The following is a 16,211-nucleotide window of genomic DNA, read 5'->3' on the forward strand; positions in this document are numbered from 1 at the left end:
TGCTTAACTCAGGGACTTGCTATGCAGTGCATCTTAAATACTGAATCATTCAGTAGATCTCTTTATTTGATGTTATCTACAAATTCTGTACTCACTCTGTATGTCAGTACTGAGAAAGCAGAAGTGAATGTCAAAGCTGTAGGCAACAGAGGTTGTGGCTGCTGAAGGAGCAAGTTGGGCATTTGATACCAAGGACATGTGTGAGATTGGGGTTCAGGGAAAAGAATATCAGCTGGCTATTTGTATGACCTTGTTTAGAAGGAAAACAATGGAAATGATTCTTATTATCCTAATTAGGGTCCAAAGGCGACCTGTGAAGATGAGGCTGTCTTTTTCTATTACAATGTATCTCATCTGAGAAGCAAATATGTTTCAGTCCAGTCCCAGTAAGTGCATTTCTTTAACGACTTTCCATAGCGATTACTCATTTCCTTCTCCCTTCCATCTGTCCTTCCCATCGTAAGGGAAAGACGTATGGCCTGTATTCACAATCTAGCATGAAGCTTACTAAAGGTTTATTTTAAAATGGATGCAATTGAACTAGTTCAGATCCTTACCTACACAGCCACTTTACAATCTATTTATCTGAGATCAGTTTAAACTACTTCCCTACTTTAGTGAAACAGAAATAAATCATTCAAACTGAGGATATTTTTGATCCAGAGGAGTTTAAAATAAGTTCTAGAGATGACTTAAGTTAAACTGGTGAAACCTAAGAAAAAAATCAGACTTTTTTCAGCATCTCTGGGAAAAATTTGTTGAAAAGAGAAATTGTTCTGTATAGGGCAAAAGATCTCTATAGATCCAAGTCATTTGTGGAAGCCAGTTTCAGAGAATTTGATTACTACTAAAAAGAAAACAATAATTAATGTCTTGTAAATCAAATAGTCTTTCTCTCAAGCACTGACTGGGATGTCTGCATGAAATTATATTTCAGAATTTCCCATTACCATTGGGATAAATCAACAGGAAAGGAAAAGAATAAAGAAAAAACAGCTACACAATCTATATAAAATAGAAGTGCAAAAGGGACATTAAACCCCTTGATTTTTAGTCATCCAGAAACAGATACAGCAGACATAGAACAGAAAATAATTTCATTCTGTGTAATTCAGATCATGTAACATTGCTGCAGACAAAGTCATTGAAAGTGCAGCTCTACTAGCAATAACAAATTAAATGCATCTAGAGCACTAAAAACAATCCTTGCCAATCCTAATTTTTTTTGGTAGACAAATGCTGCCCTGCAATTTGCACCATTACTTAATATTTATATGGAAGAAGCTCTCAGACAATTGTGTACAAAAGGCCAATCTCTTATCTGCCCATGAAAAAGAAAAGTTTGAATCACTTTAATACAACTGAAACAAAAAAGGAAATGGTATTAATAAATCCAAGGAACATAGCAAGTTGATAAAAAAGGAACAGCCTTCTGCTTGAGCTCCCAGAGATGCTAGCTTTGATGTGCATTAAAAAACCAACCAGACCAAAATATTGAGCTGGCTTTTTTTTTTTTTTTGGTGAAACAGCAAACAAATGACTAATCGCAGCAGTCACTGTAGCTGTGTAAAAAAGATGGTCACACTGAATCTAATTTCAATGTCAAAGTGAATTGTGGGAATGAAACCACTCTAGTCATCCCATGGAGTGACACAAAGCCGATATTCACAGGCTCCACAGCTGCTGTTGTCTATGGTGGGACCCACAGATAAAGGGGATGAACATCTACCAGAATGTAACAATATACAATGGAACAATGGGACATAAAGACCACCTGCTCCTCAGCCAGTCTAACATGCATGCTGCAATGGTGCCCTGACATGCCTGGCAGAGGTAAGGGGCTGATTTTCGGCCAATTTCCTGGTGGCCTGTAATATGAGGCCACCAAGGCTTCCTACTGTGCCAGGGACACACCAACCATTCCAGTGTGGCCAGCAGCTAAAACCAGCCCTCAGGCAATGCAAACAGCCTGGCTGCTGAATGCAGCTGACACCTCAGTCCAGTGCAACACCAGCACCTCAGCAGTGGGTGCAGTGCTACAACTCCTGTTCCAATGAACATCCCTGAGGGACACAGATGCCTCATAAACCAAAGTTACTTTAGAGTGGCTCCCTGAGAGACCAACATAGTGCTCTTTGGATGCCCTCTCACCTTGAGAAGGCTCTTTGCAGAAAAGAAAAACTGAGAATACAGGAAGAACAGATAGGTCGAGCTAAACTTCGTGTCAACCTGGTTTGTATGACAAGAGAGAGAGATGTTTAAATTTTAAATCATTTAAGCTAGAGATAATAAGTACTAACAAACACATGGTTAGCTTTTTCCCAGATTGGTATTGGAACACCCAGAGTTCTCTTCTGGCAACTCCTCCCCCACCTCCATGTGAAATGAATGTTTCTTAGCAAGTAGCATGAAGTGAGAAACATGAAAATTCTTTTCAATGGTAGAAACTCCACACTATCTGAATGTCTGAAAGGAAGCCACATTACAATCTTAATCACAGCTACTTGAACGTTAACATTTTAAAGAAAGAAGCAGTACCTGCAGGACAGAAGCCCCACTGTGCAGAAACTGAAGCCCAGCCTCAGCAGAATCGATGCCTCCAGTGGCCAAGATGGGAAATCCTGGGAGAGCCCGGGCGATGGCGGACACTGCGCGCAGGGCGATGGGCCGGATAGCATTTCCTGCAGAAACCAGGACACCCCGTTAGCAACATCCCAACTGGCCCTGGTGGAACCTGCACATCCCTCATGCTACAGCAACATCAGGAACTAACATCTACTCCGAGGTGCAGAGGTTAGATTCATTTATAAACTGACACCAAGTGGGTTGCAAGTGGTATCAATGCTTGTTCAGCAATTTATGCACGTGGCTGAATACAGAAAATGGCAGAACATTTGGATGAACAATGCAAAGCTAGCTTGACCATTTTAGCTGATGCTCAAAACAAAGACTAACAATGTCTGAGACAGGAAGCAATACTTTACCATACAGTACACTGTAGAAAAAGAGATCTATGTTTCTACATAAAGAATCGGGTTGATTTTTTGAACCTAAATGCTGTCCAACTAAGAGCAAACATCTCATTTATTTATGTTCACCTAAAAATTGTTTAAAAGTGCCATTTCACCGCACTTGACATTTAATATTTTATTTGTTTCCCCTTCTGCATGTCTGTAGATTAAGAAAATTCTTTAAGTAAGCCCTCTCTAACAATTAATATGATAGTCAAGTTCTCAAAAGAAAAAAGTATATTCATTTATGGCAATATCTCCAAAACTGGAGCTCATATTTCAAATGGTACACAGAGGTTGAGTCAGACAATTCCCTGCTATATTTAGAGGATTATGATTAAACTCTTATTACACTGTGTCTGCAGTGCATTTGTTTTGACTACATTCTACTGATGGTATGCAAGTATTAAAAATATGCCTACAGATGCTGCTCATTAAATGATGGACAGCATAGATAGATGACACTTCCAGTTATTTTTGAGGTGAGTTGGTATTTCTCTAGATAACCTCCACATTATTAAAATTTCTACTTAATTTAGAGAAGCTTTAGGATAATTTGATGCCATCACTGGGCAATAGTGGAAGAGAGGACACATCACTCCCAGAGGACCTGTACGGCTGTGGCTGTCAGGTTGTTTTTCCCCCTCAGTACTGCATGAGTTAACAGCAACTAAACTTTATGCACATGAAAAGCACAGCCTAACCCAAGATGCACTATTGATATGTTTTCAGGAAAACTAGAGCCTGGTAGATAAAAATGTGAAATCTCACCAAAACTGCTTTAAAGAATCTAAGATCCCAACAGAACAGATGACAGAAAGGATCTGGAGGTGAGCAGGAACTTTCCCTAGGACACTAGGGACTATTTCCCATTGTTTGGTCAGGATTTCATGTAATGTGTTTGAAAGGAACAGAACAATTCTTTAAAAGAAGCTGACTGCTAAGTGTCCAAAGGGCAAATATTATGACATAATTCATGGTCCAGTCTTAGAGATATGCTTGAGAAAAAAAAAAAAAAAGGAAACTATGCTGTTTGCTCTGACAGATTTATAAATAAAGTCTTTTGGAAGGCATACAGGCCAAAACATACACTACACAGCCAAAACCACTGAAAGTAATCTCATAAAAAACAGTAGTTCAGGAAATTCTTCAAATATTCAGTTTTTGAAATTGAAGCTAGAAGTAAGCATCAGACTTGCTACATTGCTTTCAGCCTAACACAGCTCCAGAATCTCAGTGTGATGAGGTAGCTGTTTTTTAGAAAGATGAATAAATACAGACACTGGTAACTCTGAAATCATGTGGCTACAGGGAAATTTCTTCCCAATCTGCTTTGAGGCATGAAGGTTTATATACTTCTAACCCCAATACAACTCTTAAGAATTTGCTTTCAATGGGTTTTAAAGGCTTGTAGACCCTTGGCCTTAAAGATACCTTGTAGCAAAGAGTTCCACAAGAAAATATTTCCAGAATATAATTAGCCCCCTTCTCACTTAAATGACTGTCTCTGTACAGTGGTCAGTTCAGGAAAATGACCAAATGTCAGCTTATTTAAGGTTTCAGCACAATAGGTAATCAGAAAAGCTTTCATTCAGCCCAAAGAAATCAAGCGTATGATTCAACAAAGTCTAGCAGAATTAGCAATGAGACTTAGAATTTATTATGGAACACAGGTACTTCTTAGTACTAGCTGAATTTGATATTTATAATATGAGTTATTACTTACATTTGGTGATTAGTAAATTAGTGATAAATTGGTATGATTGCAAAAGTATTCCATTCATTTATAATTCACCCAAATGAATTTAAAAACATTTCAGAAGTGCTTCTGATGAGAGTAAATAAATGGATGTAATGACAATCAGAGGGTTCACTAAGGTCTCACCATTTATCCCAGCATTTTTTTTATGAGTCTACTCATATGGAACAAGCACAACATAAGCTGAAGCTGTTCTCCCTTACATTTTTTCATCAACAGTTCAGAAGCTTCCCCCTCTGTAACAAAAGCTGCTGGGCTGGAATAAAATGTGATTTGCTTGTGATAGAGATTCGACTGCCTAATGAAATGGTGAAACAACCCACCAGATTAAAGAAAAAACCGATACAGACAACAGAAACAATGGTAATGCCAAGCTATTAAAAAAGAAGGCAAATCTAAAAAAAAAATAAAAAGTAATGAACACTCAATTTGACTAACAATCTCTATGTTCCTGCATCTTCATACAAGTATGTAGGAAGGTAATAAATTCCATTATAGAGATTTGTGGAGAAGGAGTTTTTAAAAGGTTGAAATTAAGGAGATTTAATGCCAACTTTTAAAAGATCTGTTAGTAATAGTGGGAATTTGCAGAACGTTTTCTGATAAATCCAATGGTATTTAAGAAGCTGAGATCCAAATCCAGCATGCATTTGAAAGACAGCTCACATACTAAAAGATAAGCATCTACCACATAGTTTGACACGTTGGGATCTGTAATTCCACTAGTTAAGCACCCGTAGCTGAGGAAACTGCTGATATGGTACTCTCCTGATAGAAGTGCTACAGCTGCTACCAGATGCTAGATGTGGCTATCATTTACCTTGCTGTAAAATAATGAGATTTAATAAACAAAGTCCATTTATCAAGACCTCAGACAGGGGAGTGAGATATAAAAATGAAAGACAGAAAAATACCTCATGGAGATGACATGCTACTCTCTGTTGAAAGCTACTCTTTCAGGTCTCATTAATTATGGAACAAATATTTGCTATTATGGAAAGACACAAACAATTAAAAAAGTTTAAGATGGGAAAGTCCCTGACCTTTTCCTTGCCTTAAAACACAGAGCTTTGGCTTTCTCTATTGGTTTGCTTTGTTTTATAAAAAATAAGAATTTCCAGACTATCAGTGGAAGAAATCCAATAGTGAAAACACAACATGAAGGAGAAGCAGAACATACATCAAGCAAATGTCTCTCCCTCATCAGCACAGGTAGGCAGAGCTGCTCTTGTCCACTGAGGATAGCAGGCTGATGACAAACTGATGAAAGATAATACACCTGCTTATTTGTTTGTTTTTCCTTAGGGAGTAAAACACCCCTTCCCAATGCCACAACACACATGTTTTATTATGACTTCATAATTACTAGGAGTCCTGAGAGGACTTGATCTTGTCAAACACCAAAAATGTTCACTAGATTGAGGCTTGAGAGCCAAACTTTCTTCAGGAAGAAGAAAGTGGTGTTAAGTTTCAAGCACCCAGTAGGTTTGGGAATTCCTAGCAGACACAATTCAGATCTTCTGATCCCAGTGATCCAGCAATGAAAGAAAAATAATCTCAAATGTCTTGAATACTGGGCTACATTCTCACTTGCAATATATTGGAGCAATTTGATAGTTTATAGTTTTCAATGCGTATATGAGGTAGCTCTAATGAGGCCTTTAAGTAAAGATGATCCTAGTCCATAAAAAAACAGCCAACAGAGTCAATTCAGACTGGTACCACTGAGACTGAATCTTGAAACAGTCTCAGTGGTCTTTATCAAACACTCTATGAACAAGAGAAACAGATTTTAAAGGAAAGCAAACCTTCATGTCTTTGGATTGTATATCAAGCCAAACCAAATATTTGTTTCTATGGATACTAGATAGAATAAAAATGAATTTGGGTCAATTCTCCCCACTCTGCATTTTCAAGTAAAATTATTTTTTAATTTGCATTATATTATATTACAAATTTGAGATTTAAACCACTGAGCCTGAATATTACAAAGAAGAAGCAACTGATACATGATTTTTACTATTTAGTCATTGCTAAAGTCTGTGCTTCAAAAAAATGTAAACCCCCAAATCTAAGCAACAACACCTTTCCTCCATCTGTAGATACCTTCTTGGAAGAAAACTGACATGGTTATATCCCAGACTGTTAAAATTAATCATGCTAATGAAAAAATAACGTAATGGCAGCAAATAATAAGCTTGGATGAAAAGCATTATTCAAGGAAAATGGTCTGGAAAAGTTCAGTCATCATAGATATCGATCCAATGCTTTGGAAAGTAAGTAGGTAAGAAAGTTTGGAGATCAGGGAAAAAGCCCAGAAAACATAATTCTTTGTTAAGACATTTTCTGCATAGTGTATATGCTGTCTATACTGGCAATCAAAGTACTTTACATAATCTGCATTTGCAAACAGTCCAGGGAAACCTGCAGGTTACACACAAACCATTTCCCTCACATTCCTTCCGACTGCAATCACTCTGCTCGCTCTTTCTTTCTGCCACCTGTAGGTGGCCACCATAAGCTACACTTATCAAATAACTCATTAGCAGGGTTTTCAATACTGTCATATCCAGATAATTAGCAATTTATTTAAATAACCAATTTCTGTGGAAATAATTGCCATGGAATGCCCTGAACCTACTTTTTATAAACTATAATAAAAGTGTTAAGATAATCCCTGACATTTGCAAATGCCATTAGTTCACCTTTCCTTTTGATAGTGCTATGGCATTATGTTTAAACAATTACCTGATAACGCGGCAGCTTAATGAAACAGTGTAGCAGACACATCCTTCAAAATGACCAGAGAATGCATTTATATGCAGAAGAAAACCCAGTGAACAGACGTGTTTAGAGACAAAGACTATCCACAGTTGTTATGAGAGCTGCAAATGGGACACACAATATTTAGTGCAGCAAAAAATACAGGGAGTTCCCAGAAAGCAAGAGCAGGATGGACCTTGCCACAGCTTAAATGTTGCACAGCCCAGCACTTCTGAGGATCCAGAGATGACTCTTCTCACCTCTCCCTGTTTCCCTGCCTGGTCAGTCCTTCAGTCCATTATTACTCATTAACAGCATTTGCCAAAATCACTAACAATAACGTACCATTTACTCAGGCTCCAGCTATTTCCAACTGAAAATTTTAGTTATTCATGTGCCAATGGAGAATTCAAGGGAACAGTCCTTTTATGGAACATCTCTACATCAAGTCAGCCTGCACCATCAAACTAATGGCTACTCAAGGTTTCATGTTGTTCAAAAGTTGCGATGGGCAATGCACCAACTCTACCAATTCAATAGGAAAGGTTCTGCTGACTACAGAGAAATCAGGACTTTGTCACAAGACTTCAGAATAAAGTTAATGATCCTGCAGATTTGAAGGAACTTCTATCTAACTCTGCTATAGCAGACTCTTGATACCCTATCAACTGACAGGATTTTTGTCAGCATATCATGACTTCCTTGATATACTGACAGTGTGTCAATAGTTCTTCTGATGACCACTGACCCTTCCTCTTAATTTCAAAGCTTACATCAGATGTGATTCTATTTGTGATACAGACAGAATTGAATCAAACCTCTGAATGGAAAAAAGAGGCAATAATTTTGCTTCATATTTCCTTTAAAAAAATTTGTACTCAAATAGAAAAAAAAACCCTTGAACTTCCATAATCACAGAGAAAAATCAGTGTCCTTTTTAGGATTTAATTTTACCATTTTTAATTAATACAAATGGTTATTTATGCTCTTTCAGCTAAAAATTCAGAAAATCACCAGAGCTCTCATTCAATAAATGTTTAGTACTCATCAGAGAATTCTCTCAATTAAAAAAAGGCTAGAATCAGAGAAAGAGAGAGGGGAAAATTAAATTTTTCTTATCTGTAAATATTATTTATCCATGGAGACCTGGGGGAATTTTCACTCATATCAAACTTCAGTAGGAAAAACCAAGAGGACAGATACAAATTGTTTTGTGAATGCTGCAAGAAGTGGTTAAACATTTCCTAACAAAGCCATTCTCTCACTGAAAACTACAGATTCACAAAAAGTCGATACTTCTGGTCGTCAGCATGAAACCTAGCAAAGCATTTTCTGTTGCAATTCATCACACGTTCATTATTTAATTTCACTCATGGCTTTTAGTTTGGTTTGAGTTGGAGCTGGAAATCGTCTGACAGAACGCTTTCCATGTTCTTTGGGTGGCTCAGGAAGCCCTTTCTTTGCCTTGACTGCCTTGCTCTTGCTGCCCAGCCCGAGTCAGCTGCTCCAGCGTGCTGGGGCTGGTGCTGCTGCAGGAGGCCTGGCACCTCCTGCACTGCAACCCTCCCCTGGCCAGACAAACCCTGCCTGCTACCCAGAGAGTGCCAGTGCCAATCAATAAAACAAACAATGATACAACAGCAATGAAAAGGTAATAAAATAGTGCTAATAGCCAGGGTAAGCTCCTGACGAAATACAAGGACAAGGACATGTGAATAGACCAGCATAAGAGCCAACAACCATTTAGAAAATATTGCCCAGTTACCAGACGAGATCACTGCAGCCATCTCAAAGGGACAAATGAGTTCCTGCTGAATCTTTCCCCTCAAAAGCGTGAGTAGTTCACTTTATCACGGGGTAGGGCTTGCTGCCCTTTTATTCCAATGCAGAGACTGACATTTAACCTGAAGTGTGGTAGAAATGGTTCTGGCTGTTTACAGATTTGTTCAAAGGCAGCCTTGCCTCTGTCAGCCTCGGCAGTGCTACCTTTGTTTGAGCTGGTTTTAACCTCCATAACAACCACCCCGGTCAACACGACCCTGGAACCAGGAGGGGTGTGTGTGCCCACATGGCTGTGCCAGTGCTTTAGCACATACATAATTCTAACTGCAAAAAGGCAATTTAGTACAAGTAAGGACACACTGGAAGAGACATGACTGCCTGCTGAGCAGGGAATTGAGGTTCCTACACTGCATTTAAAAAGCCAAAATTACTGAAAAATGCAGTACAACAACTTTTCAGGCCATTTACAAAACCTGACTCATACCTTGTCCTGTTTAATAACCACTTGCCTAAGAAGTCCATCACAGAAAGGGATGCAGAACTTTAGAAACAATGGCAGACAAAAGAAACCAGGCCTAGACAACTAGAAAGCTCAGATAAAGTATTTCTTTCTTGCTTTACATAACTCAAGTTAATCATTGTCCTATTTTGAGGTTTATCCATTTTATTGTCTATCTCTCTATTTTATCTATCTCATCCAGTTGCTATATGTAGTAATAAACAATTTTATGTACCAATATACTTAGATCTATTTATAGATACATAGCTATATTAAAAACACGTCACAAACACAAATGTTTGTGAAACAAAAGACTCAATTTGAGTAGAAAACACTGTATTTGCCTGTGCATTAGTGTCTACATACATATCTACCACAGTATTATTACATATCCGTATAATCTGTGTGAGTATATATATACATGCACACTCAGTAGATGTATTTCCATATTCACATATACATAAAACAGTGGATGACACGTCCCCTGATAAAACCTGTTATTTCAACACTTCAAGTGAAAAGTGTTAAAATAAATGGCTCATCACATACAATGTGTTAAAATAAATGTTTATTTCAACACTATGTGTATCATAGCCATTTATTTCAACACTTCCCATTTCTCAAGACTCACACAACCAAGAGTAGGAGAACTGATAGCTATACCTAAGGTAGCTGAAGCACACAGCCCTACTCTGCTTGCCATAGGATGAGTAGGAAGTTACTTGACACTTTTTTTCCTCCCAGCAATAAATGGAAACTACCTACCTTGACTGTTCGTGGGGATCTGCATGTGCCTGTAAGCTGGTGGGCTGTGTCATCATTTGGAAATAAGTGCCATACCAGAGTCTTCTGAGATATTTGGGAAGCAGGCTACAGCTGCCAGGGTAGGGTTGGGAAAAGAAGCAAAGCATGGGGCCCTTTGAGAATTTCACTTTGCTGTTTCTGACTCTGACACAAAAGCTTCTGGGCAGACAAAGATTTATGTGATCAAGAGCAAAACCTAGAGCTGTTCATCCTGAGGGCTGGATGGGATGTGATTGTTGCAGGACCAGCTATATTCTGGTGATCAAATTATGAGTTAGATATCATCTGGGTTCTCACTTTACCTGCAGAAAACAGTTTATTGGGAGGGCTCTTCAGCTCAAGATCTGCCTTAATTTAAATACAGAACCTGATGGGTCTTTGGAGCAGCAATCTTCCATCTTTAGGTGGTTTCCAAAGCACAAATATAGTCACTGGGGGCTTTGAGCAGTTGGGTTAGTGTCAGCAGCTGAACTTGCTCCTACAAGCTGAGCTCAGACCTTACATTATAGGCCAGTGTTGGCTAGCATCAGTTTCTTTCTCTGCTTTATTTTGGGAGGAAGGCACAAGAAGCTTCCATTTTCTGGAAGCTCCCACTAGAGCCAGAGGGCACTATGCCTTTATAGATCTAAGGGACAGAGGCAGGATAAGAATGAAAAAATTTAAATAATGCACAAAACCTCCACAAACCTTGAGTTCTCTCTGAGCAATATTTACCACTAACTTGCCTGTAGTGTTTTCTTACAGCTTTCCTCCTTTGAAAAACTTTAAAAGCATGATTAAAGATTTTCTAGGCCCTAGCAGGACAGTGTGGTTTTAAGAAGATAAACACTTGGAAAGGCATTCTCTTTTCTTTTTCTTGTACATTTTCTTCTCTGAAATTGCAGATCTGTTGGTCAGAATGGACAGAGCACAGACCCACAAAACAAACTAATGAAAGGCCAGTGAAGACTTTGCAACCAGCATGCCCTATCAGAAGACTGTTCTGCAGCCAGACAATGAAAAACTGAGACCACAGTTTCATCAGCTGACAAATAAATTCACTGCCTTGAGCCAAGCCACTTCACAGTGTTAGTTGCCTATATTCAAACATGTCTCTTCCTGTAAAATTATTTTCCTCCCCATGTCACTTTTGTCAGGTAAAACACTACAACCATTTTGTAGTAGAATAGTCTACAATGCAATTAAAGCTCTCCAGAAAAAACCCACAATGCTTTCAGCATTTCACTTTCTTCAGATGTGATTAGTTCCAGAAAGAGCAGGTATCATCACTCCTTTGTAGGCACTGCAGGTTATAAGATTAGTCCTCAGAGGTTGGCAACACATAATAAAAGTGCTTTATTCATAAACATCAATCAGTTTCAAGAATGGCAGTTGCTCACAGAATGGAAATATTCAGCTAATAACTACTGTAGACATTAAAACACTCTATGACAGATACGTAGTGCTCATTACACCAGAACGCTTTCTTATAATTATGCTTTCATAACCATGTACATAAGTTTCTAAATATTCAGTTCCTTACACTTTGGTGTTTTTTGGGGTTTTTTTTTGGTTTTTTTTTTTTGGTTTTTTTTTTTTAGGGCAGATATTAAAAAAATACTCTTCCCCCCAGAGGGTGGATGGACACTGGAACAGGCTCCCCAGGGCAGTGGTCACAGCACCAGCCTGACAGAGCTCAAGAAGCACTTGAAAAATACCCTTGGGCACATGGTGTGACCCTTGGGGATAGTGCTGTGCAGGGCTGTGAGCTGGACTTGATGATCCTTGAGGGTTCCTTCCAATTCAGCATATTCTGTGATTTTTTTTAATGAAATTTGGAGGACAACACTTAGTTTTCCATGAATGAAAAAGACTTCCCTCCAACAGAGAGGTGATACCTTGGATTTAGTTGAAGCCTTAGATGTGCATGGATGACAATTTAGAATTTTCTTTTCTTCTTCTTTTTTATAACCTTCACAATTATAGGAAATTTCATGCCATTTCTTTAGCTGAGAACGTACTGAAAGCTGAAGAGTCAGTGGCATAATGAAAAGCAAAATAATTGCTTGTCCATGCTGTGTAAACTATTTGTGGAATAAAGGAAGCCCAAACCCTATTTGGAGAGGCCTTTACTAGCTCTGGATATATTACTGAGAGTTGCTAATTAAAACATGGTTATATCAGTCCTGCTTGTGACCAGCCACACAACTCAGTGCTGATTTCAAGAAGAAATTATACACTCATATCATAACTCTGCTTTCTGCATTAATAAAAAATAACAGCATTAATAGGCCTAAATATTCATTTGTTTGATGTATTCAGAGCAACAGAAGGGGGTGCAAGGGAATTTAGTGTATTGCTCTGTCAGATCACTTTAATTATCCAATGAGGGTAGCTCAGAGGGTGAGTAAGGGACTTAATTGATGTACTTACTCATCCCCTCAGCTTCCACTGAAGAAAAATGGTAGCAACACAAGTCCTAAACTGCATTTGTTGGTCTTCAGTGATCAAAGTAAAGGCCAATTAACAGAAAGCCAGGGGCCCACAAAGCGTTTGTTGATTTTAAAATACTGATGAGAACACACACTGCTACTGTTAAACACACAGCAGCAGTATCTGGCACTTACACAGTGCCTTCTAGGAGAGGATGTCCAAATGCTATACAAAAGTATAATATTTTTATCTCCAAGAATAAAAAAACTACACAGGCAGGCCTGGAAATGTGTGTAAAGAGAGCAATTCCACCTGAGCAGAAGAGGCAGCAGTCGGTCCTCCTGGTCACAAATCCCTTGTCCCAGAATGTCCTCTTACCCTTTTCTCTAAAACTGTTTGTAATTTAAAGGATAACTTTTTAGAAGTATGCTTTGTGAATCAACTCAAGCATTCTCCTCTCAGAAGTAAATTACATACTAATGTGCCAAGCACCTTATTCTGTGGGTTTTCATGGATGAGGTGTTATGTCCATTCACACCACTGCCTCAAGCATGGAAATACAGGGGTTCACATAAGCACACAGGACTGTGGTTGACTGTTGCTGTCACGCATAAAGGAATTATTCTCCATCCTTCCTGTCCTTCTCTAACCGAAAAGAAAACATATGATTCACTTTGGGGCCAGTATCTTTGGGAAAACTGTGTTTCTTCTGTGTTTTTCTTGATTATGTACAATTCTTAGAATTCTGAAGGTTATTTTAGGCAATCAATGTACATACCAAAATGAAGATACTTGAGCTATTGCTGACATAATACTGTGTGTGGAAAACTCGAAGAAGAAGACTCACAAAAGCATAAATGCTCCATGTGAAACTCTAACACATCTGTTCAGCACTGGAAAGCCTGCATTTAAGTCCAAAGCACTAGAAAGCTGAGACAAGTGCATTTTTGGAATCAAAACAAATGATGGTAATTTAAGAAAATACTATGAAGCACACAAAGGCTGTACAATGCCATATGTTGCACAATGCATCTGGTAATCAATTTGATGTATATGCCAAGTTTACTAGAAGCCCAAATTGGCTTAAGTTCTTTGCTCACAAATTCAAAAAGTAAACTAAAAGCATTCCAAACATGGTGCTCTTACAATTAGTAAAAAAGTGGATTTTTCTTTTTACCTACAGAACATAAAAAAAAAATTAATCTCTTAAATTACCTCACATAATGAATACACATCCAAACTCCACTTTTGATCAATAGCTTTCATAGACCCACAGTTTTGGGACATGGTTTGTTCTATAGTTTAAAAGATAAATGTGATTTTAAAATTATTTTATGCTCAATGTTTACTTCTGGCTTGTAGGTTTGAAATCATGTAGGTTTTATGCTGTCATTTGTGATTCTATACACAATACACTACTGAAGATGTCATCAAACACAGATGTATAACCAACCTTGCAAGTACTGTGGTCCTAAATCAAATATGAATCCACCGTTACAGTATTAAAAATACAGCAGAAACCCCTAATTCAAGTGGGCAGTATCACCTATAAAGCCAAAATAAATGGTGTAGGATAATAGTTTCCAGACTTGGGTCACAGTGTCAATGCAGAGACTTGAGCTGTGCTAGCTGACCAAGCCTGATCTTGCTTGCTAGAGCATGCTTGTCAATATTTAGCTCCCAGAGAGTATGTCATGAATCTTTACAAAAACTAGCATAAATACAAAATACTATAGCAGCTGCTGTGATCCTTTTCCTAACACTGAGATTAAAATGCTGAAATTTGCTTTCAGCTTTTTAAACCAGAAGATGCGTACCACATACCTACTGTAACAAGAAAGCGAGAAAGAGCATTAAGGGATTGCAATGCTGTTATTAGGGCTTTAAAAATACATAAAAACACCAGATGCTTACATTAAGTGATTGGAAGATATTTAATGCCAAGCTTAAAAATATCACTTTCTCCTGTAACATCAGATTAGAAAATGGACTGGGATAAAATAGCATACACCTGCATTTTCAAAAAGAGAAATCTAAGCTGCACCAGTAAACCCCACATCATTTGCTTGGCTAACCACTGGAATTTCACCACAAAATGTAGGTGCACACTGCCTTAGGCATTTGACAGCAGTACATATACTAATATGTAAGGAATACACTAACCTCAAATTTCTGATGCATCGATGGAGCGAGAAAGGAAGCCACCTCTGAGAATCCTTACAGGGATGAGGGGGAAGCCTGGGAGTCTCCTAGTGAAGTGCCTGATGCTTAGGGGATAACCCTCAGCACCTCTGCTTCCATCTTCTGTGCTCTCTGAGCTTGGCCATTCTGGGACAGCCCCAGAAGACTCAGGGACACAGACACACGTGGCAGTGGCACAGCTCAGGAGGGCAATGCAGGAAGCACAGGCAGAAGAGAGCACCACTGCTGCCTGCCTTCTGTGCTAGCCTCATTGGTGAGAAACAGAAAGAAACAGCAAAGGACAGAGGAGACAGCCCTGGAAAAGCCCAAGTTTGCAAAAGAGACTAAGAGTGACATTTTTTTTAAGACCTTTTCACACTATCTGACTCTAACGTTAAGCTGGGGATGTCTTCAGAGCGGCAAAATATTAAGCCTGAAAGAAAAGAAAAATAAACATACCGGAAAGAAATCTTTGTGCCAGCCCCACTCAGAAGGGAACTCTGCACTAAAACTCCCCACAACAAGATGGAGCAAGACTTTCCTACATCTGGCAGGGTTTACCTCCTTTCTGGATACCTGCCAAGAATTAATCATCTAAAATGTTTTTATAAACAAAGATGCAAACAACCTCTCTGTTATACCAATAAATCAGAATGTACCACATAGTAGATTTTTCTAATATTTCTTGACGAAGTAAGGTGCCAGGAGATCTTCCTTGGAAGTCTGAATTCTTCAGATCCACCTTGAGTTAAGTTCTGAAGAAATTTCTCCTCTTATACATAAAAAAAGGAACAGATTCTTATGAGAATTGTTTGACAGTACCTTCTCTGCAAGCACACAAAATTTATCAGTGCCTAGAATGAGAAGATTTCTCTGAGTACTCACTATTGAAAGCTAAGCAGCTCTTGAGCGGGCATGTATCCAAAAATTGGTGAAAACACTGCCATTTCTGGGGTACTCAAATAGGTGAGCAACTGACATGGCCTTAACAGCATAAGTA

The 16,211-nt window shown here is 38.5% G+C and overlaps 1 protein-coding gene across 2 annotated transcripts in view; it reads right to left on the reverse strand.

Moving 5' to 3' along the window:
• DPYD (dihydropyrimidine dehydrogenase) overlaps positions 1 to 16,211 on the reverse strand; it is a 332,297-nt gene that overhangs the window by 59,864 nt on the left and 256,222 nt on the right. For both annotated transcript variants that reach the window (XM_066555445.1, XM_066555446.1), the window contains exon 19: positions 2,539 to 2,681. In XM_066555445.1, the coding sequence (XP_066411542.1) occupies positions 2,539 to 2,681 (143 nt within the window). The remainder of the gene's footprint in view (positions 1 to 2,538; positions 2,682 to 16,211) is intronic.

Source organism: Molothrus aeneus, chromosome 9 (genome assembly GCF_037042795.1).
Source record: "Molothrus aeneus isolate 106 chromosome 9, BPBGC_Maene_1.0, whole genome shotgun sequence".
NCBI lineage: Eukaryota > Metazoa > Chordata > Aves > Passeriformes > Icteridae > Molothrus > Molothrus aeneus.